The sequence below is a fragment of the Halichondria panicea genome, chromosome 7 (genome assembly GCF_963675165.1).
Source record: "Halichondria panicea chromosome 7, odHalPani1.1, whole genome shotgun sequence".
NCBI lineage: Eukaryota > Metazoa > Porifera > Demospongiae > Suberitida > Halichondriidae > Halichondria > Halichondria panicea.
In genome coordinates this window covers 1579778-1601722 of record NC_087383.1, presented here as the reverse complement: position 1 = coordinate 1601722, position 21945 = coordinate 1579778, and the positions used below count along the sequence as shown (strand labels likewise).

The following is a 21945-nucleotide window of genomic DNA, read 5'->3' as shown; positions in this document are numbered from 1 at the left end:
CTGCTAAAGGCCAGAAAAAGAGGGGTGGGGCTGCTTCTAGGTCACTAGCTTGAATTTGTTTCAAAACAACATGGAATTGTCTAAAAGATCATCATTGGTTCTAGTTTGTGCAATACTGTTTGCTGTGGCAACTGTAAATAGTCAGGGTGGCTCTTCTGGTAAGTAAACCCTACATAGGTCTTTTTATAGTCTATCATTATTTTGCTTAAATTTTGCTTAATCTTTACTTCTACCTACATGCAGTGACATGGCAAGGCAGTGGTCTTGGCTCAGGAGACAACTATAGCTATTTAATACCATACATGTCTGCAGTCATACCAACCACCACAGCAACGGCTACAGCCTCAATGACTACCAGTGCCACAGTACTTCCAACTGAAACACCAACGCCTGCAACAACTATGCCCCCAGCTACTCCTGCAACAACTATGCCTCCAGCTACTCCTGCAACAACTATGCCCCCAGCTACTCCTGCAACAACTATGCCCCCAGCTACTCCTGCAACAACTATGCCCCCAGCTACTCCTGTAGTGTTTATACAGCTGTCTTTCAATGCAACGAGAGAGGAGTTCAACACAACTGTCATGCCAACTCTTATAGCCATCCTGAGGAACATTACTAAGAGCAATGCAGAGATAGTAGTGCTAGTTGATACGGAACAATCTGACACACTACTTACATTTGTCTTCTTCGAATCCACTGAGTCTGAATCTGGAGAAGAGATCACTCGAACAGCATTCATCACTCTCATGTCAACCAATAATGCTGCTTGGGCTCAGTTGAGAAAAAAATATGTGAGTTTCACCTGCTGTGTTTGGAAACTTTTGAAGAGTTTGTTTTCTCCCTTAGAGTGTGACGTTTGAGCTAATGACGAGCACACCAATCACGCCAATCACGCCAATTACACTCACACTATGGCAGTGGATTATTGTTACAGTAGGCGCTACACTCGTAATGCTAACTCTGCTTATCACAACAACAGTAAGCACAAGGTTATTATATATTAGAGAACCTCAATCTATCATTATTTTCGCAGTGCTGTTGCCGGAGTATTATTCTGAAAAGAAGGCAAAAGAAGTCAACTCCGAGGGGTTACAAGCACTACAAACTGGAAGAATCTGATCTGCCTAATCAAGATACCCCCAAACCGCTGGTAGAGATGAATGCCTACCCTGGACACCCGAGGAAGGTGACCAGGATCTCACTAAGACCAAAAGGAATGGTAAATTTACATCGTTTTGCTCTCTGGTTTGGTGTACAGCCCAACGTATATAAGACATGTAACTGCAGAGTTTGTTAACTTGTGTATAACAATGTGTATGTCAGTTACAGCAGTTGTCTCACCCACTGACTCTTGAGGAGCTTGAGCCGCTGGTAGACAACACCGCAGCACTGTACAATGAATATGCTGTGAGTTTATTGGTATTCGTCTCATGGAATCTTAAGGTTGACTTATATTTTGTACTTGCATGAAGTCTATCCCGTCCAACATGGTCAGTATGGCAGAGGTACCTCCTGGAGCAGAGGACAAGAACAGATATCGAGACGTGTTGCCAAGTAAGCTTGACATATGGCACTATAAGCATCACTGCACTGATGATACGTATTATATGGCTGTAGGCTATGGCTGGTGTGAGGCCGTGGAGAGTGTTTCTTCTGCATGCATGATTGTGATGAATTTGAAAATGTTTTTTCCATATACAGATCCTTACACGAGGGTATCCTTGTTCCTCAAGTTTGGAATTTCGAACTCTGACTACATCAATGCCAACTACATTCGAGGTTACAAAGACAGGTCCAAGAACTTCATAGCGACACAAGGACCTCTGCAGTGGACAGTTGCTGACTTCTGGAGGATGGTTTGGGAGCAGCGAGTGTCCACCATCATTATGGTCACTGGCTTGGAAGAAAGAGGAACGGTAAGATGCTGCTTAAACTGCCATATATTTACTGTATCTCGGATGTTTTGCTCAGAACAAGTGCGCAAGGTATTGGCCAGATACTACGATTAACCACGGCACAACTTTTGAGGATCTGGAAGTAAGACTTAAGAGGCGGCTTACGGCTTCCAACAAGGATTACACCACCACCACATTCCACCTTGCACACAGACAAGTGAGCCAGCCTGCATGTATTCTACAATATGGGCTTTAATAAACGCAATCAACACCTGTAGAAAATGGTATCTAGAGAGGTGACTCATTTTTGGTTCACTGGTTGGCCAGATCATGGTGTACCTACTTCTGCCAAATCTGTGGTGGAGTTTCTGATGCATGTTCGAGGACTGATAAGAGAGATACCTGGACCCAGTGTAGTCCACTGCAGGTGACTAAACTATCCTGAAATAATAGCAAATGCTGGATATCTGCCGTGCATTGAATCACTGTGTATACATGCAAAAAAGACAACCCTATGCAAATAGTTGTATTTCAGTCGTAATTTGTTAAATTTTTTGCAATTTTTTGCCCACTAAACTATTATCCCACCCCTTGCACAGTGCTGGCATTGGTCGGACGGGAGTGTTTATTGGGGCAGACATTGGTATGCAACAGCTGGAGGAAGAGGGACAGGTGGACCTGCTCAAGATCGTCTCCACCATGAGGCAGGACAGAGGGGGGATGGTACAGACAAGGGATCAGTACGCCTTTCTGCACAAGGTTGGAGGGTGATACTTATGTTAATGATAATTATAAATTATGGCGAGATATAATATCAAGCTACAGCAGCATGCTCATTCATCATAATTTAATACAGATTTTGCTGGAGTATGGTCACTACTTGTCTCAAGTACGCAACACATACAGAGGTGGCATGGCAAGAGGACAAAGTTCATTTACCCAGCTACAGCCCACTATACAAGAGGAGAACTCTGCAGACACTTTAGCTCTGCTCACATAGTCTCAGTACTTTAGTTGTTGTTTACAGTATGAGCCCCACCCCCCTTTTTTGCAAAGTGTATCTATTTATAATGTCATTGTGGACAGCCTGTGAAATACTTATTTGAGGTACATGTGTACATTTTATATTCTATAACTGTGTTGTTAAAAAAAACAAGTATAGTACACACTTCAGGCAGTTGATCATGAGTTAGCAAGTTCTTTCTACATCAGTGCCTTGAATGTTTAGTAGCTAGTCAGTATATGTGTGATAGAATGCATTCATGCATTCATACTACATGATAGTAAGTCTCATGAATCAGCCTGATTCCTGAGACTAATTTTATACATGATTGACTATAATTCAGTGTGAGCCCCTCCCCTTTTCTGCAAAGTGTATCTATTTATGTGCTGTGCATGTAGACTACGTGTGAAATATTTGAGTACCAACTTCCGTGCCCCTTATGAAAGCAGGAGCTGTTCCAAGTTAGTTAAGTTGAGAAGTCTCTTTGATTCAAGCTGAACACACAGACAGACTGCAGCCATGGCCAGTGGAGATATGGACGGGATAGCTTCGGACACAATGACTCTGACACGGTTCGTGTTGACAGAGCAACGCAAGATCAAAGGAGCTACAGGCAGCCTGACCCTGCTGCTCAATTCCCTCCTCACTGCAATCAAAGCCATCTCCACTGCAGTGCGCAAGGCTGGATTTGCTAAACTGTAAGCTGATATTTGTAACTAACTGTGTAGATAAAGATATTCATGCATACAACATTAACAGTTAAATAGCTAGATGTGATTGTTTTTTGCAATTTAATAGTAGCTCTATTAATAGCTCCTTAATGAATTTTCTCACAATTGTAATTACCTCTTTATCTGATACAGGGGTACAGCTGTAGGAGGCACCAACGTGCAAGGAGAGGAGCAAAAGAAACTGGACGTCCTCGCCAACGACCTGTTCATCAATATGCTCAAGTCTTCCTTTGAAGTGAGTTTATTGACAATAATACCCCGCCCCTTCACATACTGTGTACACGCTGTACTGTGCTCAGGTCGGTGTGATGGTGTCTGAGGAGAACGAAAAGTGCATTGAAGTGCCTGCAGCCGAACGTGGCAAGTACGTCGTGTCCTTTGACCCCCTGGACGGCTCCTCCAACATTGACTGTCTGGTCTCCATTGGCTCCATCTTTGGAATTTGGAAAAAGGTGTGTGAAATCTCATAACCTCCTTGTACGGTATATAGCAGGAGTTCCTGACGGTAGCTAGTGCATCTTTTTGTCACAATGCTGCGCATGTTATTTGAGCCAGAAGCCATTGCTGAATGCACTTATAATAGCTTCCTCTATCAGGCTTCAGTAGGTAGTGGAGGTTGAATTATCAGACTGTCTAATTTTGCAGGTATGTGAAGGTCCGGCGTGTGAAGCTGACCTCCTCCAGTCTGGTAGGGAGATGGTTGCCGGTGGATACGCCCTGTATGGCAGTGCCACCATGATCGTGTTGTGCACTGGAGAGCTTGTTAATGGATTCACCCTTGACCCTGTGAGTTTATTAATCGTTTGGTAAAGGAAAAATCCTCTTAAAGAGTTTTGATTGAGTAATTCTAAATCTAGCTTAACACAGTAGTAGATCTATATTTCTGTGTATAATACTCTATCTAGTAGTCCTATTGAAATGACAATTTTGTGTTTCTTTCTCTCCCCCCCCCCCCCCTCCCTCCAGTCTATTGGAGAGTTTGTACTGACCCATCCTAACATCAGGGTACCTCCGAGGGGCAATATATTCTCCATCAACGAGGGCTACGCACAGTACTGGGACGAGTCTGCCACAGAGTATGTCCGTCAGTGCAAGTTCCCCAAGGACGGGAAGGCTCCCATGGGTGCTCGATACGTCGGTTCCATGGTAGCTGATCTGCATCGCACTCTCCTCTATGGTGGAATCTTTATGTACCCTGCCTCTACCAAGAGCCCAAAGGGAAAGGTGGGTTGGGGTTAGTGTTATACTAGCGTATCAGCTTGTGGTGCGTTATAGTTGAATAAAATTTAATGTCTGTCCTGGCACCCTAAAATAGGCAATGTAGCTTTTCTAGGTATTGCCAGATCAGGAAAATTAAATTCTCCCATTACAGCCCTTAATTGTAAACCTTCCAGTTTTGCTATTTCTTTGTAGCTCAGTCCACATGGCTGTCACTTAATTAGAGTACTAATAATTTATTACAGCCCTTGAAAGAGACATATTGTATGCACACACACACTGTCATGTTTTCCCACATCCTTCTAATCACTTCCTCCCCCACACACACACACATGCACAGCTGAGACTCCAGTATGAGTGCAATCCAATGGCTTACATTATTGAGAAGGCTGGTGGCAAGTCTACTACTGGAACCAAAAGTATCCTGGACATACAACCCGTCAGCATTCATGACCGCGCCCCCATCTTCATTGGATCTTCGGAGAATGTGGACGACTACCTCAAAGTGCGGGCAGAGTGCCAGAAGAAGTAAAAGTGCATTTCTATTCATTGCTATATGGTAGATAAACATAACAATTATCTAGTACTTATTCAACAGTTTTTTTATGATGAATATATATAAAACAACTTAACGTAGTGAAATTGATATAATGAACAGCAGTATCGTGAAAGATAAAAAATATGATTGACTATAGTTGTAGTCTTAGATACGTAAGTATCATGTAGTCCTATATCTCATGTTCACTCCACCTGCTACCATTGCTCTCTTGAGAGGAGGGCACAGCACTGAGTTGTTGGGGAGGTATGTCCTCGTAATCAATCTTCTCCATATGTTCCATCGACTCTCTCAAGTGAGGAATGTCTTTTGGGGGCAGGTCCATCATTTCGTCATCTTCTTCTTCGTATGTATCCAGCGTAGGCACACCTGCCATCTTTGAAAACAAGGCTCCCGTTGTAGGAAGACTAATTGCTCTCATAAAAGGTGGTTTTTCTTTCCTTACAGGTGGTTTTTCAATTTCAAGGCCTTTTGTTCCGTTCTCTGATATTTGGTTGGCTGTCGATAGATAGCGTTTCCTAGGCATTGATGATTCTCGTCTATCGAATATCTGATCTTCTAAGTCATCTCCAAAAGATGCTATACTGTGTCTCAGTGCTGCTTTCCGATGAATGTTAGCCACTCGAAGTCTCCTTATCTCAGTCTCAATCTTGAGTCGACGAGCCTCCCATTTCTGCTCTGCCTGTTTCCTGCGTATGTCCTCGTCATGTTCTTCGTCAGTCACAGACATGCTGATTAACTCTGGAGGCTCAAACACATTCTCACTACCGTCGGATCCAAGTCGAGAACGTCTTGAACCTGAGGAGATGGGGGAGAAGAGGTTGGGTTCACCGCCATCCAGGCCATCAGCCTCCTCCAAAACATTCCTCTCCCATGGGAAATTGTGGTAGATCTGTAGCAGAGTAAAAGTGTCAGATGATTACTGGGAGACCTGAACAGTTTTTGTTAGAAGTTTATGCACTTAACTCAAATTAAACTGTACACGTTCTACTTAAGTACACATGTATTTGCGCCAAAGTAGCCTTGATTACTGAACAGTTTTTGCTATAAGTTTATACACTTTTAAATTAATACTGTACACGTTCTACTTAAGTACACATTGCAACTGAGCCAAGGTAGCCGGCCTGCACAGTACAGAAACTAGGCCACTATTGAATTTACCTGATGCGTGTTACTCTCTATGAAGGCAGCGGATAAGGTAGCAGATAAGGCATTTGTGCGGGCTTGCTGTATGCTCTCCTTTGTCTCTCCCGGCAAACGATTCCTCCTGAATGACTTCAGTGCCAGTGGAGTGTCTACTTCGTTCAGGTTGTCAGTTGACGAGCAGATCTTGGTCTCTGTGTTACTGTAGAGGTGGAGACATTCACAGTTAGGTGGGAAGTAATATAATCATCTAATTACGAAAGCTTGTCACATAATCTCATCTCATGTGGAAAGCTTGTTTCCTTTAACTAGTATCATGCTTACTGCTAGCCTTATTTACAGTAAAAACATAAATTGGGTGATATAGGTACATGTGTAAATGGTTGTTCAAGGCCTACCAAACGAAAGAGCTCTTTCTAAGCTTTCAGTCATTAAAATTGCATTGCCAGAACTTGTACAAAACACAATTGGGGAGGGCTAACTCACTTTCTCTTCTTGCAAGAGTAGAGCCAGTTCTTGAGGCGCTCGATAATGAGGGAGAGTGAGACTCTCAGCTGCAGCACGGACACGGCCAGTAGCAGAATGATAAAAGTCATGATCATCAAGATCACCATGTGGAAGAAAGGGTTCACATCAGATATGCCAAACTGAGACAGAACAGCGTACCCTGAAGTACTGCAGAGGTGAAAAAACACAAAAATTAACATCACTGAAATATCTAAAGGCTACAAAAAGAATTAAAAGTAATTGCTCTAAACTCAAGGTATATACATAACTCAAGATACATGTAGCTATAGCAACAAACAGTTTTCCTTGTGCCTATATAAATTTTTTATTAATGAATGGAGAACCACACGCTCACAGATACAATGAATTACAGCCTACTCACCGGAAACACTCGAGTTCTGAGGCTCTGGAGCACTGCAGGTCCAATCCGTTGAGTACAGTCACACTAGTAGCAGAGTAGGCATAATACGAAGGGTTGATATAGAAAATCCACTCGTAGTAGTCAGGCATGAGAGGTTTGGGGATGATGAATCCACACCAGAAACCGCCAACAGCTGCAAAGACGGGACACAGTCTATGGGCCTGAGATGGAGCTAGTACCGTTAGGAGAATAAAAATTGAAATCCAGACTTGATTTACGAGCAGAAACGATAGTAGAACGATGACATACACTTGGAAATCCTCTTGCAAGTAGACTAAAGCAAAGACTAGTGTAGCACACACGGATAGTGGTATGGTCCCCACAAAGCTCATTCTGAAGAAGACTTGTAAGATCAATTCGTACGATCTCGACACTCCGTCTGATTGTTCTAGTTGGAATAGTTTGAGGGGCTCAATCAGTAGACTCATGACAATGGAGCTCATGAAGAGAGAGCTGGAGCAACTGAGAAGACAAGTAACGGACATGACTTGGAGGGGATTCTGCGTTCTCAGATATGTTGTCCCTGTAGTAATGAGAGCAAACATTTGTAATCATATAGGTCATTAAGATAACATATTTCACACAGCCACAACCATGAAAACACAACTCTTATAGGCATTCTCCTAATACACAACGTATGTTATAGCATTCCTGTAATTAGTACACAATAAAAGGAAGAGCAAATGATGTAAACACAGGACACACGATACTTAGTAATGAATGCAAGAATACACAGGACACACGATACTTGGTAATGAATGCAAGAATGCAAGTAAACTTACCCAATAATGCCCCGAACACGGTGTACACTACAGGAAGGTAGATGATGGAGAAGAAGGTTTGCCTCAGTGAAGCCCTAGCTTCCAGTGAAACAAGCCTTTGCCAGAGCCCAGGGTCACGTCTGTACATGCGTAGACGTAGAAACACAGTAAATATAGTACATGTACATACATGCCATTTCAGAGGTTTAATGCAGAGGGAAGTTTTAATTAACAGTACTTAGAGACTTGTTACTACAACATATAGTGAATGGAGACTTGATTCCTAACATCTGGGTCCCCAGAGAATGCATTTGGTCTTCCATATTGCACAGGCAGACTTACTTGTAAATAGGTGAGGGTGCAGAATCAGTGTGCTCCCTACCCTCCAGGACAGCCGATTTGACCTTCTTTGGCTCGAGACTTTTGTTGTAGGCATTGAGCACCTGGTCCTGTGACTTCTTCTCCTTAAGATGGTCCAAGATCTGGTCCTGCACTTGACCCTCGTGTTTCTACATAATTATGGACACAGAAACATAGTGGATTTTGGTAATGTGCTATTACAGCTAATGGACATAAAATATCAATAAACAAGATAGCTTTTTAGTAAACAATCAAAATTAACAATATTCATTAGGAAAAAACATCCCACATATGCAGCTGCTGGTATTTACTGTAAGAGAGAGGATGCGAGAGGTTGTGTACTTTGTGAGATTGTGGTTGGTACTGAATAGAGGGGCAGATTCCTAATATGTAGATCATTGTCTAAAAAAGTACCACCAACATGCACACCAAGCATTGAATTTCAAATGTGGTACCTCCAATTCTTCATTGATAATGGCCCTCTGGAAAAAATCCCAAACTTTGACCGGAGAACCGAAGAATGCCACTTGTCCTTTGCACAATAGCAGGATCTTGTCAAAGGCGTGAAAAATCTCAGAGCGTGGTTGGTGAATAGTCACAACAATGGCTCTGCCAGTGCCAGCCATCACTTGCAGGCTCTTTAGAATGTCCAGAGAGGAAGCCGAGTCGAGGCCTGTGACAGTGTGTGAGGTGTGAGGGAGGGAGGGTGTGTGAGGTAGGGAGGGGAGGGGAGGGGAGGGAGGGAGGGTGTGTGGGTGTGGGTATGTGAGTGTGAGTATGTGAGGTGTGAGGTACCGAGGATGTGTTGGTGTGTTGTGTGTGGAGATGGATATATGATGCTACATGCAGCTGTGAGAGATTTGAGGTGATCTCTCACATATTTGAGGTGATAGGGTACCATCAACTTAACTGTTGGTACCCTATCACCTCAAATCTCTCATATGATAATTGTCATGTATATACAAGTGTGGAGTTTGTCAGTGATGATAACAACACAAATGATGGTGGTTTGAAGAATGTGGGGGAAGTGATTACACGAACAGAACTGTATTTATTGCTACACATACCAATGTAGTAAACTAGCGTAACAAAGCATGTGTGTGGGTGGTTAAGTGGTTGTCACCTGATGTAGGCTCGTCCAGAAATATGATGTTGGGCATACTCAACAACTGAACGGCAATCGTCAATCTCTTGCGCTGTATGGGACGGAGAGGAATGTACACTGTTAAACAAGCAAGGCTTCAGTTTATGTTGACAGCTTTTGAAAGTATTTCAGAGAAAATAGATCACGATGTATGTCAACTAAGATTGCTATGCATCCCCACGCACAATAACCACACTAGTGTATAATACAAACCCACCTGTCCTCCACTTAGACCGAGACCTATCCCACTACCAACTACAAAGTCTGCTTGTTCTTGAAGTCCAGTCTCTCTGATGACTTGCTCCACACGTTCCAGTTTTTGGGTCAGAGTCATACCAACTGGAGCTTGCATGTTCATGGAGAAGAGAAGATTCTCTCGAATAGTCAGCTCGTTGTAGAATGAGGTGGCCAGTTGTCGCACGTAGCCAGTGTTCATGATAAACCAGTCTCTCATCTTTGTTAATGGGGAGCCGTTCACATATATATCACCCTGCAGAAAAGTTTGCACAATTAAGTTATTTGTTAAATTCAAAGAGAAGCACAAATGTATTGTTGTTACTTCTAAATGAGACAAACGTATTATGGTAAGATAAGAAATTGGGAGCCTTAGGAACGCTGTAAACAAGAAATTATTGATGAATGTATAAGACAGCTTGGCAGTTTTAAATTTTAAGTTATCAGACAAGGAGGGTATATATAAGGGAGGGAGTGGCTCTCAGCTTTAGACACTATACCAGGAGGGAGACAGGAAATAGAAAGCATTGCTATGGCAGCAGGCTGCTACATGTACGGAATGCATAATGTAATGGGATAAACACACAAGAGGTTTTGTTCCTTATAGAGTTGGCATGTGATGACATCCCTTTAGGAATTCAAGTGTTTGTGGCCGTTATCACTTGAGAACACCAACATGTAAATTAAACAAGTGTCAACAGAGTTAGCAATTCCCAGCTGGCAAACGTTTCGCACCAAACTAGGGAAGTGGTAATTTAATCAGGAAAATTCCTTTGCCATCTTCCCCGAGTACAATTACAGTGCTTCAAGGGCTGTTGATTAAATTGACAATGGACAATATTGTGTGTCTGTGTGATGTTATTTGGAGCGAGCAGAATCAACATCGTGGTGTTTATGTGTGGGGGTGTAAAATCAACCACAAAAGCAATAATTATGCAACCCAGACTAGATGTATTATGGAGACAGGAGCCTCGTGCTTTACAGTCCATTACAGAACACCCAAGCAGGCCATTACTTAAGTAATCACATGCACACTTTACACTGTAGAGCTTCCAATATCACCGTCAAATATGGGATAATATAATTTACAGGGAGATCACAATTACAACGCATTCAGCACATTCCACATTCAAGCCACAACAACGAGAATACAACATTTAGACATATCAAGGAAAGCTACGCTGCACAAAATACACCTCAGTACTGTAACGACATGTAAAGGATATTCACGACCATTTATCACACGTATAATTACCTGCACATGTCCAGTCCTTCGTCTCCCCAGTATCACGTCCAGTAGGGTGGTCTTGCCCGATCCAGATGGTCCCATAATTGCCAGGAGCTCTCCCGGATTCACGTACATGTTCACCTGGCGTAGGATAACCTTCTTCTTTCTCGAAGAGGAGGAGGAGGAGCTCTTGGGTGGCTTGTGAACGGGACTGGGTCTAGACTCAATTATTAAGTCCATACTCGTAGCATCGCTATAACTCTTGTTGATAGACTGACTCACATTCGACGAGGAGATGCCTGAATCTGATTTTAGACCATTGAAGCAAGTTGGGTTTGGTTGTGTGGGACTGCCAGCTTTTCCACATTCACTGTCTCCTACTGGTGCATTGTAGCGATAACACAACGGCTTGCAGCAAGGTACAACAGTGTTGGCAAATGCAGACAGGCGATAATGACTGTCATGTATGTGTGCTACTTCATTTTGCTCCAATTCTGGTTTGTTAGTGTTCTCAGTTGTGTCTAGAAGGTAGTAGAGATTTGTACAAGATACACTCACAGCATGAACAGCTTTTGGAAACTTGGGCTTGTTCTTTTGAGTTCGAGTTATGTTATAGATGTATAGCTTTTGTCGATAGAGCATACACTTCATATACATGTAGAGAAATAGTTTGATAAATAGTGGAAGGGCTGCCATTACTGATGAGACTACAAGCACAGCGATTATTGCTTCGTTGGCCCAGAGGTCATAGGTAAATTCCAGCCTGATTGTACTGGGACACTCGCCACAAGCCGGACCTCTGCATACGTCAGCATAAAACACTTGGCTTTTGCTATCATTATACCAGTTTTGAAGAGCTTCATGTAAACTGATGTGTCGTGTTTCATTGATGGTCATATTTATCTTCACTGAGTTCCATTGGCCACTTTTTACAGGATTAGTCAAACGGAAAACACCTTCTGTGAAGCTTCCATCAACAGTGGCATTGAGAAGACCATTTTCGTCCCAGAGACTAGAGGTGGCAAGAAAAACATGCTGAGTACAAGATGGTGCAAAAACAGATACATTTGGATTGTTACGATGAGCAAAGGTGTCCAACAGTGTACTGTTCATGAGGGCACCGTAAGTATTAAACATTCGCAGAAAGTCCTGATCACTGATTTCCGCAGATGCCGAGAAATCCAACATTTCAATAATGTCCTTTAGGCTCTCCTCCAGTGTGAATATATCGAATAAACTTGTGACAAAGAATGTGTGTGGAAGAGATCTCTGAATGGAGTCATCTGTTAGAAGACAAGCAAGAGAGGTGCAGCATGGGAAACCAAGAGAGTGATCGAGACAAGCAGGCTGATCGAGGTTGTAAAAGTTTGCATATTCCAATGAAAAGTTAATGGCATGATAGCCACTGTATGGAATGAACCACGATGAATCGATGATAAGAGATAGTTCAACAGAGGGACTTAGGTGTTCTTTTATCCACTCCAGGTTATTCAGTATTCCAACCCCACCAGCACTGCTTCCAGCGAGTACCACACGTTTTGAGCTGTTCAAACCAAGTGGCAACAAGTCTTGAATGATGGATTGCAGTATCACTCGTCCTCTAAACACATACGAGATATTCTTAGAGTCCCCAAGGTCTACTACTGGTAGAGAACTATTGGCCAAAAATGCATCTTGGGAGCAATACGGCACAAGAACATGAGTAAAACCGTGAAATAAAGGATTGTCCTCCATATTATTTGAGAGCAAATCTTTTCCCTCAATGCTTTGTGTGAGCTTTTTTGCTGACATAAGAATCCTAGTACTGTTGTTTAGATAACGTTCGTTGCATTCTTGTGCAGTGGAGCAGCCACCACCACCCTCAAAGAAAATCACCCAGCCATCGGAATCCCCTTCCTCAAGATAGTAAACTGCAGGGTTTCTATCACAGCAGAGGGCATTCTCTTCGTTAGTTACAATTCGTCTGTAGGGGAAGAGAAAACAGTTGATGTACTAATGGGAGATATGTCCTAGCAATTCAATACCATACATTGCTACAAAATACACATTTGATCCAGCTATTAAAGTACACTAGCTACAGGCCTAGTTACAGCAAACTTACTGTCTCTCAAGACTTCCAGAAGAAAGGCCATTAATGGTGAATAAATAGAGTACTACTAAAATACCTAAAGTCTTCATTGTTAATAACTTTAGCTATACTATAGTTGTGCTACAAAAGCTGAGCTGCTTTGCTAAGTGTTGCAGCATACAAGCCCCACCCCTAAAATGTGTGCATACCAGGGCTTCTGTTGACCACACAAACACCCACACACTCAATTGATAGGAATGCACTTTGTTAAAATACCACAATCACAATGAATATTGACAGGACATGTTAGTTTGTGTTGACGGATTATGAGATGATACTATACTATGCAAATGTTCACTCTTCGCGAGGGATATAACGTAGAATGCTCAGGTGGTTGAAGTTGGGTCTGTCCTCGGGGCGACTGGTCTGGTTGGGATGGTCAGGTAGAATCACTGCTCTAGACTCAAGTAGAGTAGACAGGTTCAATGAAGGCGGTGTGTAAGGCTGGCAATGTCAGTTAAGGATTCTGTTACTGCACACAAAATAGTACCCTGTGTTATACTCATGTGCTGCAAAAACATCATGGTTAACAAATAGGAGAACGGGCATGTTATTGTATAAAGGCTTATGACTATGAATACTTGATGATTATAGATCCACAGTAAACATAGTGATGAGGAACAGGTGGCCCAAGACTTTATTTGGTAGTTTTGCTCACGTTTTGGGACATAGATTATATGCATCATTAACTTATGAGACATGTGCTAATGCTTTGGATGCCTCACAACTAGTCTCTGTGACAGGTACAACAAACACACAACTCAGTGGAATGAATGCTACATACTGAAACACACATCTAGATCTACATAAGGATACAGGGCAATGCATGTCTTGTTGTGCACATCTGGAATCCACAATTTTCTCCAGCCACTCTTTATCTAGCTCTCGCTTGGTTTTGCTAAAATCCAAAGCTCGTTTGACTGTCTGGGAGATGAGAGGTCTAGCTGGAGGCCTAGTGGAGAGTGCTACTGCCTTTGCCTTTGGTTTGGATGTAGTGAGAGGTGTGAGGGGGTGAGGGGTGTTAAAAGTGGAGAGGGTGGGACATTTACGTTTCTCAACGGGCGAGTGAAAGTTTTCAGAGAGAGTGTCGTTGAGATCACACAGGTATGGTGAGGCAGGCACCAGCTGAGAAGACCTCCTGAAAATAATACAAACACAATTAGAGGGACCAGATACAGTGTAATTATTTTATTGAAGCTTCCCTAAATGAAAGACTTATAGAACCATCACCATCAAGCATGGTATTGTTAAGTGTTGTCTTTTTGTTCTATAGTACCCACTTACAGTCCATGCTTTATTTCAGAGAATGGAAAATTTGGGCCATGAAAGCAATCCTGATCTAAGCACACTGTAATTACTGTAGGACTACGAAACAGATACTTTATTGGACACTCTTAATTCAAGTTTAAGGACCCGCAAAGTTAGCTACGAAAACAGGTCTAAGATTACATTCCTAGAGCATGTTATGCTTTGTCTGTATTAAACTTACAAGTATCGCTGTTCAAAAGTCTATCACATGAGAAATTTAGGCTCCTAAAGTAATTAATAGAACCCCCCACATCTGGGATTCAGGACACGCCATCCTTTAATTCAATCGTATAAGATTTCAAATAGCCATTCAATCAACTCCAACGCATCAGTGAATGTAGGCGTCTATAAATTGTATGTTTGCTTAATGACTGGAGACTAAATAATTTATGGTCCCACGCACTCGAACTATTCAGATAGCACGGCGAACGAAAATTATGTTATGTGTGATTATAGTGAAATTTAAGACGTAGTTAAGTAGTATATGCAGTGCATGTACATACAGATGTGGTGTACAATAAGTGGGAGGAAGTGAAACTCTAGAACTCCAAACTCTCACGCATCAAGAATGAGCTATGTAAACTCACTCCTCCACTAGGACTACCGGTGGTTGCACGATTTGGGCATCATCATCATCTTCTTGCGTGAAGTCATGGGATAATGTCTGGACCCTCCTAGAGTGGGAAAAATTTATAAACAGTAAACAAATACTTAATCAAAGCAAGACGTAGTCTCGCAGGCCACACTTTGAAGATATAGTATATAAAATCAGTTCAAAGTATGGCCCGCGAGACTAAGCAAGATGTACGTACTAGCCTCGAGACTAGGCCGTTTGTTGTCTGAAAGAACGCCTGGTCAAGTTCCAATGTAGAACTCGTCTAGCTGAGTCAGCGAGTGGTTAGGCTTGAGTATTTGTGAACATGATCGTGGTAACCGCAAACACAACAATACTATAGCCAGCTGCATGTTACTGGAAGCATCATAATGATATTCACAGGTAAGTATGGTTGTTGTGGGCAATTATCAGTCCAAGAAATTCCTGGACTAATTAGATAAGTTCTACATTGGAACTTGACCCAGGCGTTCTTTCAGACAACGAACAGCCTGGTCTCGAGGCTAGTACGTATATATATATACATAATAATTATATCTTTGAATTATCACCTTTTCTTCTTGGGCGGTTGATAGTTTTTGTTGGACCTGCATTGGAACAAATAGTTTTTTATGCAAAATATACAGCAATGAAACATTCTTTATGAACACACATTTCACCAATATCCACACTGCACTCCATGTTGCTTTGGTGATCCATGTGGCTAGTAGCCTCGATTTCAGGCCGCATGAACTGTAGTTTGACCTATGGCTATGGTTTGACCTATGCACCTGATCTTTAATTATGCGCTTTATATAGAATAATAAAAATGGCAAGTAGAGCTTTGCTGAGAAGAGCTTTCTCCCGTCAATTCAGGAGCTTTTCACTGGTCAGTGCACATAGCAGAAACTAACCACAGTACCCTAGGCCCTAGTCTCCGTATAGAGCATGAATATGGGTGGGGGGGGATGTGCTTGTATTAAAAAGCTAAGAATTGTTCCTGATTCTTCCTGTGTAGGGTGTGAGGGATGCTAGTACTCTGGTGGTAGTAGAACACAATGGAGACACTGTGATGCCCATCACCTATAATACTCTGAGTGCGGCCAAAGAGATTGGAGGAGATGTCACAGCGTTACTGGTGGGAGAGGACTGTTCAAAGGTAACATCTCATACAGTACTAGCTAGCTAGGGGAGCACCAACTGCAAAATTATAGCTAAAGCTCTCTCTGTCAAGAACCATGACTGGTCAAAATCTATAATTTTTGCCCAAGTTTTGCAGACTATCTTGAAGGTCAATAATTATAACAATATCGTAGTTTAGAATTCAACAGTGTTTTGCTACTATTGAGAAATCTCTGTCCCCTTGGTTATAGGTGGCGAGTGAGTTGACGAAAGCTGAGGGAGTGTCAAAAGTGTTGGTGGCTCAGAGCAGTGGGTTCAAGGGATTCCTGCCTGAGGCTGTAACACCACTACTACTCGAGACACAGAAACAGTTCAACTTCACTCACATCATAGCTGGAGCCAGCGCCTTTGGAAAGGTGACTGTACTAACCGTGGGATAGCATGTGATAGCACACTCTCACTAGTTTGTACGTGTATTCTCATACTGCTTTCTACTTGCAGAAAATTAATTATCACACTGATCATGATTTTATATTGAAGCCTTTTGCACTTACTCAACTTACTTCTAACCCTTCCTTAACCCCCCCCCCCCATACACACACACACATACACACATCACACTCCCACCCAAATGATACTTTTCACACACACACACACACACACACACAGAGCTTACTACCCAGGGTTGCAGCTCAACTGAATGTGGCCCCCATCTCAGATATCATAGGAATTAAGACGGAGGACACCTTTGTGAGGACCATCTATGCTGGCAATGCTATTCAAACCATCTCCTCCAAAGACACTGTCAAGGTGGTCACTGTGAGGGGGACTGCTTTCCCAGCCGCCGCTGCTACAGGAGGCAGTGCTATTACAGAGGAAGGTGAGACATGTGTACAATACTGCTAAGTTTTTTTTTTTTTTTTTTTTTTCTAGCATATAGCGCATGTCCTCATAGCCTGTTGATAGTAATGTTCAATGTGTTCATTAGCCTCGTTCCCAGGCCGATTTTTCTTTAATAGAACGGAGTTGAAAAATACGGCCTGGTATTGATGACCTATTCTTATTTTCTACCTATTTCAGTGAAGTTTGATGCTCCCAATGAGCTCTCAGAGTGGATAGGACAGGAGTTGAGCAAGAATGATCGACCAGAGCTAACAGCTGCTGGAACAGTCATCTCAGGAGGTGAGGTTTAGCTAACTAGTGACTCTCGTATGTGTACGTTATTTTACCGTGTGCATAGGAAGAGGAATGAAAAATGGGGAAAACTTTAAACTTCTCTACGATCTTGCTGATAAACTAGGAGCCGGAGGTAAGCAAGCAACTAACTGCTTTGCCTTTTTACAGCATTTACCCCGCCCACACACACAGTGGGTGCATCTCGTGCTGCTGTGGATGCTGGCTTTGTACCTAACGATATGCAAGTCGGACAGACTGGAAAGATTGTGGCTCCTGTGAGCTAACACCACTCCTGTCAATATCCGTTCATATAATTTTGACTTTCGTTATGAATGTTACAGGACCTGTACATAGCCGTGGGCATATCTGGGGCCATACAACATTTGGCTGGTATGAAGGACAGCAAGGTGAATACCACAATGCTTTATTGTTATTGCTACACAACTCTTGTTTGCTACAGGTGATAGTGGCCATTAACAAAGATCCTGATGCTCCCATCTTTCAAGGTGAGTTAGCCAGTGTGTGTTGAGTTGCTGTATATTCATTTGTTGTTCCCCACAGTGGCTGACTTTGGTCTAGTAGAAGATCTCTTCAAGGTGGGCTTGGGTATAGACATTGCCAACACTTAGTGTGTGCTGTTGAGAATACGAGCTCTCTTTGAGTACATGTAGCTTTTTGCATTAGAACACTAAAGAGCATTTACGTGGATGTATAGATACATCGAAATTGTACTATACTTGTTACAAGCTCTCACTTCCAACCCCTCTCCCCTCCCACACAGGCTGTACCAGAGCTGACCGAAAAACTATAGAGACAATCTATATTTTATTGTATAGTAATCGTATTGTACCATTGTTGCATCATTATGTCACTATTTTTGGCATTGAGAAAATATTTATAAACTGTTGAGAAAACCAGTCATATCATAATATTATTGTAGAGCATGGCATGTACGTTAATGATTATAGAGTTCTTTGATTAAAAGTCAAAGTTGCTGGTGGGTGGGTCCGTATACTTGACTCCTGGTAGGACACAGAGCATCTCAAAGAGGAGATTGGCAGCCATGTTGGCAGTGACTCCACTAGGGTCGTACAGAGGGTTCACCTGCATGGAGGTGGTTGAACGGTTTTAACGATTAATTGTAAGTGGAAGAATAATTACCTCAACAACATCGGCACCAATCAGATTTAGTCCTCTGCAGCCCCTCACTATCTCCATGCCCTGAATAGGAGTGAGACCAGCCACCTCCGGAGTACCTGAGAAAGAAGCCAATTAACAGGCTTCAGAGGCAGAGATAATCATGATGGCTTAATACACTCTCACCTGTGCCAGGACAGCAAGAAGGGTCAATGCCATCGATATCAAAGCTGAGATAGACGGGAGTGTCTCCCAGTTCTTGTCGTATCTTGGCCATGAGGGGTTCAAGTGACCTGTGCCAGCAGTCCTCCGCCAGAACCATACGAATGCCCTGGAGATGAGTGTGTCCATGTGTATGTGATTACACATGCAATAATTTATTACTGCCCCGTTTTGCCACGAATCGACTATGAATAAACTCACCAGTTTTTGCGGTTCAACAAACTCTTCCTGAATCTCCTCCTCAACATACAGGCTTCCTCTGAGGCCAATCTGGAACATCTTAGTGGGATCAATTAATTCCTCATCCAAAGCTCTTCTGAATGGAGTTCCGTGTGCAATAGGTTCTCCCATCATCTCCTGTTCAAGATCTAAATGAGCATCGACTTGGATTAAACCCACTGCTCCATATTTCTCTTTGATTGCTCTCAATATGGGGTAAGTGAGTGTGTGATCCCCGCCCATAGTTAGTGGAGTGCAGTCAGCCTTTAAGATGTTGTTGTAGTAGTCAGTGATGATGTCACATGACCTCTGGATGTTGTACGGGACTATTGGGACGTCTCCAATATCAGCCACTTGCAGTGAATCAAACGGCATCGTTCCAGACATGCTCAGGGCTCGAATTAGAACAGACTCGTATCGAATATGTCGTGGACCTGTTAGAAAAGAACAGTAGTACAAATTCTCCGTTAGTCATATTTTAAACCATTTCAGTTTAAAATGCCAATCCCTATCACACCTCTCTCACACCCTTCTATTCGGCTAGCTGTGACGGCTCACCAAGTCTTGTACCGGATCTGTTGGAGGCTCCAGTATCCATGGGTATCCCCACGAAGCATGCATCCAGTCCTTGAGGAGAGTTCTCATGCAGTGGCAGTCTGAAGGTTGTGGCGATACCACCAGAGCGAGGCATGACATAGCCACTCACAGGCTTGTTGAACTGACACACACCAGTAGAATTGTGCAGCAATCTTCTGTTCTGCCTACACACCAGCCTCAGGGAGGCTCTCAATGAGCACAACATCTTAATTATTTTATTTTTATTTTTAGCGAATTTGTAATTAAGGCTAAATTAAGTCCGCGCTCATAATAAACGCATTAAAAAAATTATGAATCTCATTAAAAACTTTTTTCTTATGAAAATGTACTTTTGAGAGTGTACTTTTGAGAGTATGCTAAGCAAGCTAGCCCTTTTGTATCTGACTCAAAACTTTACATTAAAGTTATACATCTTTAATATTATGCTAATGAATTTGCTACAAATCTGCCAAAATTAGTACCCTAAAAACAGAGAAAAATCTGAAATTACTACCCGTCTATAATAGTAACATTAAAGTAGTTTAAAGAGCTTGCTATAAGCAATGATAGTTGCTTTAGAAGTCAAAGTTGCTGGTGGGTGGGTCCGTGTACTTGACTCCTGGTAGGACACACAGTATTTCAAAGAGGAGATTGGCAGCCATGTTGGCAGTGACTCCACTAGGGTCGTACAGAGGGTTCACCTGGAGGTGTTTTTTTTTCTATAAAAACTTTTGATGCAGATAGACAAGTGTAGGACTAATAGAATGTACAGAGTGATATGTAAGGCATGCTAATAATTATAGTGATTAGATGAATAAATACCTCAACAACATCGGCACCAATCAGATTGAGTCCTCTGCAGCCCCTCACTATCTCCATGCCCTGAATAGGAGTGAGACCAGCCACCTCCGGAGTACCTGAGAGAGAATACCAGCATATTACGATTCTCTTATTGTAACGTCATCAGTGACGGTGTATAAAAAAATTAAGGAATATGGAGAAACTGCTTTACTTTATAACTATAAATAAAGTCAGGATGCAGACATGAAATCAAAAGATCCCCGCCATGCAGGAGTACTGTACCTTTAACACCAATAACTCTTAGGTACCACACCCAATGGACGCAATGGTACTGTGCTTCTATATTAATTATGATTACCTGTTCCAGGGCACTCTGTTGGGTCAATTGCATCAATGTCAAAGCTGAGATAGGCGGGAGTGTCCCCTAGTTCTTGTCGTATCTTGACCATGAGGGGTTTGAGTGACCTGTGCCAGCAGTCCTCTGCCAGAACCATACGAATGCCCTGGGGACGCTCAACTTTTGACACTTCCATACAATACTGTAGAATAACTCACCATACTTTGTGGCCCGGTGTAGCTATCGTGGATCTCCTCAAAGCTGTACATGCTTCCCCTGAGGCCAATCTGGAACATTTTAGTGGGGTCAATTAATTCCTCATCCAAAGCTCTTTTAAATGGAGTTCCGTGTGCAATAGGTTCTCCCATCATGTCGTCTTGAAGGTCGTGATGAGCATCGATATGAACTAAACCCACTGCTCCGTACTTCTCTTTGATTGCTCTCAATATGGGGTATGTGAGTGTGTGATCCCCGCCCATAGTTAGTGGAGTGCAGTTAGCCTTTAATACGTTGTTGTAGTAGTCGGTGATGATGTCACATGACCTTTGGATGTTGTAGGGGACTATTGGGACGTCTCCAATATCAGCCACTTGCAGTGAATCAAACGGCATCGCTCCAGACATGCTCAGGGCTCGAATTAGAACAGACTCATATCGAATATGTCGTGGACCTGTAGGAAAAGATAAAAAATAAACCCTAGGGAAATTCAGAAATATCTCCGCTGTCAAAACCGTACTGTACACATATATCACATGACATGCCATCACACCCCTCCCAAAATTCTTTCGGTATCTTCGGTATCATTCGGCTGGCTCACCAAGTCTTGTGCCGGATCTGTTGGAGGCTCCAGTGTCCATGGGTATCCCCACGAAACATGCATCCAGTCCTTGAGGTGAGTTCTCTTGCAGTGGCAGTCTGAAGGTTGTGGCGATACCACCAGAGCGAGGCATGACATAGCCACTCACTGGCTTGTTGAACTGATACACACCAGTAGAACTGTGCAGCAACCTTCTGTTCTGCCTACACACCGGCCCCAGAGAGGCTCTCAGTGAGCTCAACATCACAGACATCATTCTAGTAATAATCGCGATTTAATTAATAGCGGACTACGCATTCAATAGCT

General features: G+C 42.7%; 6 protein-coding genes across 6 annotated transcripts; 2 read left to right on the top strand and 4 right to left on the bottom strand.

Moving 5' to 3' along the window:
• The first annotated feature begins 2 nt into the window (after nt 1-2).
• LOC135338943 (uncharacterized) lies at nt 3-5492 on the top strand. The gene is made up of 18 exons (XM_064535038.1): nt 3-158; nt 244-794; nt 850-981; nt 1037-1222; nt 1327-1410; nt 1476-1557; nt 1705-1919; nt 1975-2115; nt 2177-2325; nt 2498-2657; nt 2755-2897; nt 2955-2987; nt 3402-3599; nt 3765-3867; nt 3932-4084; nt 4278-4418; nt 4599-4856; nt 5191-5492. The coding sequence occupies exons 1-18, from the start codon at nt 71-73 to the stop codon at nt 5380-5382; spliced, it is 3009 nt and encodes a 1002-aa protein (XP_064391108.1). The 5' UTR covers nt 3-70; the 3' UTR covers nt 5383-5492.
• Nucleotides 5427-13467, bottom strand: LOC135339001 (uncharacterized). The gene is made up of 11 exons (XM_064535089.1): nt 13306-13467; nt 11232-13167; nt 9960-10232; nt 9722-9794; nt 9054-9271; nt 8581-8747; nt 8260-8378; nt 7439-8000; nt 7036-7224; nt 6568-6751; nt 5427-6298 (listed from the first exon to the last, which is right to left on the bottom strand). Exons 1-11 carry the CDS (start codon nt 13380-13382, stop codon nt 5579-5581), a joined length of 4518 nt encoding a protein of 1505 aa, XP_064391159.1. The 5' UTR covers nt 13383-13467; the 3' UTR covers nt 5427-5578.
• A 25-nt stretch (nt 13468-13492) lies between these two features.
• Nucleotides 13493-16035, bottom strand: LOC135339053 (uncharacterized). The gene is made up of 5 exons (XM_064535172.1): nt 15906-16035; nt 15805-15840; nt 15228-15314; nt 14149-14470; nt 13493-13776 (listed from the first exon to the last, which is right to left on the bottom strand). Exons 1-5 carry the CDS (start codon nt 15980-15982, stop codon nt 13627-13629), a joined length of 672 nt encoding a protein of 223 aa, XP_064391242.1. The 5' UTR covers nt 15983-16035; the 3' UTR covers nt 13493-13626.
• Nucleotides 16007-18448, top strand: LOC135339044 (electron transfer flavoprotein subunit alpha, mitochondrial-like). Its single transcript, XM_064535154.1, has 11 exons — nt 16007-16121; nt 16251-16391; nt 16606-16770; nt 17024-17234; nt 17435-17536; nt 17595-17663; nt 17723-17805; nt 17872-17937; nt 17991-18036; nt 18092-18126; nt 18312-18448. Exons 1-11 carry the CDS (start codon nt 16062-16064, stop codon nt 18339-18341), a joined length of 1008 nt encoding a protein of 335 aa, XP_064391224.1. The 5' UTR covers nt 16007-16061; the 3' UTR covers nt 18342-18448.
• Nucleotides 18405-19943, bottom strand: LOC135339042 (guanidinobutyrase-like). Its single transcript, XM_064535152.1, has 5 exons — nt 19667-19943; nt 19091-19542; nt 18854-18998; nt 18692-18786; nt 18405-18634 (listed from the first exon to the last, which is right to left on the bottom strand). Exons 1-5 carry the CDS (start codon nt 19908-19910, stop codon nt 18509-18511), a joined length of 1062 nt encoding a protein of 353 aa, XP_064391222.1. The 5' UTR covers nt 19911-19943; the 3' UTR covers nt 18405-18508.
• A 160-nt stretch (nt 19944-20103) lies between these two features.
• On the bottom strand, nt 20104-21939 carry LOC135339039 (guanidinobutyrase-like). Its single transcript, XM_064535148.1, has 5 exons — nt 21640-21939; nt 21041-21492; nt 20844-20988; nt 20507-20601; nt 20104-20385 (listed from the first exon to the last, which is right to left on the bottom strand). Exons 1-5 carry the CDS (start codon nt 21893-21895, stop codon nt 20260-20262), a joined length of 1074 nt encoding a protein of 357 aa, XP_064391218.1. The 5' UTR covers nt 21896-21939; the 3' UTR covers nt 20104-20259.
• Nucleotides 21940-21945: the final 6 nt, after the last annotated feature.

What these genes read in the sequence shown, in the direction of transcription:
- LOC135339039 (XM_064535148.1), bottom strand. Translation starts at nt 21,895, where the DNA reads ATGATGTCTGTGATGTTGAGCTCACTGAGAGCCTCTCTGGGGCCGGTG. An exon ending in CAGATCCGGCACAAGACTTG is followed by an intron (nt 21,493 to 21,639) that starts GTGAGCCAGCCG and finishes CTTTTCCTACAG; the next exon opens with GTCCACGACATATTCGATAT. An exon ending in AACAGAGTGCCCTGGAACAG is followed by an intron (nt 20,602 to 20,843) that starts GTAATCATAATT and finishes ATTCTCTCTCAG; the next exon opens with GTACTCCGGAGGTGGCTGGT.
- LOC135339001 (XM_064535089.1), bottom strand. Translation starts at nt 13,382, where the DNA reads ATGAAGACTTTAGGTATTTTAGTAGTACTCTATTTATTCACCATTAAT. An exon ending in GAAGGACTGGACATGTGCAG is followed by an intron (nt 10,233 to 11,231) that starts GTAATTATACGT and finishes ACTTTTCTGCAG; the next exon opens with GGTGATATATATGTGAACGG. An exon ending in TTATCAATGAAGAATTGGAG is followed by an intron (nt 8,748 to 9,053) that starts GTACCACATTTG and finishes ATAATTATGTAG; the next exon opens with AAACACGAGGGTCAAGTGCA.
- LOC135338943 (XM_064535038.1), top strand. Translation starts at nt 71, where the DNA reads ATGGAATTGTCTAAAAGATCATCATTGGTTCTAGTTTGTGCAATACTG. An exon ending in TAGTCAGGGTGGCTCTTCTG is followed by an intron (nt 159 to 243) that starts GTAAGTAAACCC and finishes ACCTACATGCAG; the next exon opens with TGACATGGCAAGGCAGTGGT. An exon ending in CACTAAGACCAAAAGGAATG is followed by an intron (nt 1,223 to 1,326) that starts GTAAATTTACAT and finishes TGTGTATGTCAG; the next exon opens with TTACAGCAGTTGTCTCACCC.
- LOC135339053 (XM_064535172.1), bottom strand. Translation starts at nt 15,982, where the DNA reads ATGCGGCCTGAAATCGAGGCTACTAGCCACATGGATCACCAAAGCAAC. An exon ending in AGTGTGGATATTGGTGAAAT is followed by an intron (nt 15,841 to 15,905) that starts GTGTGTTCATAA and finishes GTTCCAATGCAG; the next exon opens with GTCCAACAAAAACTATCAAC. An exon ending in CAACCGCCCAAGAAGAAAAG is followed by an intron (nt 15,315 to 15,804) that starts GTGATAATTCAA and finishes TTCCCACTCTAG; the next exon opens with GAGGGTCCAGACATTATCCC.
- LOC135339044 (XM_064535154.1), top strand. Translation starts at nt 16,062, where the DNA reads ATGGCAAGTAGAGCTTTGCTGAGAAGAGCTTTCTCCCGTCAATTCAGG. An exon ending in CAGTGCTATTACAGAGGAAG is followed by an intron (nt 17,235 to 17,434) that starts GTGAGACATGTG and finishes TACCTATTTCAG; the next exon opens with TGAAGTTTGATGCTCCCAAT. An exon ending in TGATAAACTAGGAGCCGGAG is followed by an intron (nt 17,664 to 17,722) that starts GTAAGCAAGCAA and finishes CCACACACACAG; the next exon opens with TGGGTGCATCTCGTGCTGCT.
- LOC135339042 (XM_064535152.1), bottom strand. Translation starts at nt 19,910, where the DNA reads ATGTTGTGCTCATTGAGAGCCTCCCTGAGGCTGGTGTGTAGGCAGAAC. An exon ending in CAGATCCGGTACAAGACTTG is followed by an intron (nt 19,543 to 19,666) that starts GTGAGCCGTCAC and finishes CTTTTCTAACAG; the next exon opens with GTCCACGACATATTCGATAC. An exon ending in TTCTTGCTGTCCTGGCACAG is followed by an intron (nt 18,787 to 18,853) that starts GTGAGAGTGTAT and finishes CTTCTTTCTCAG; the next exon opens with GTACTCCGGAGGTGGCTGGT.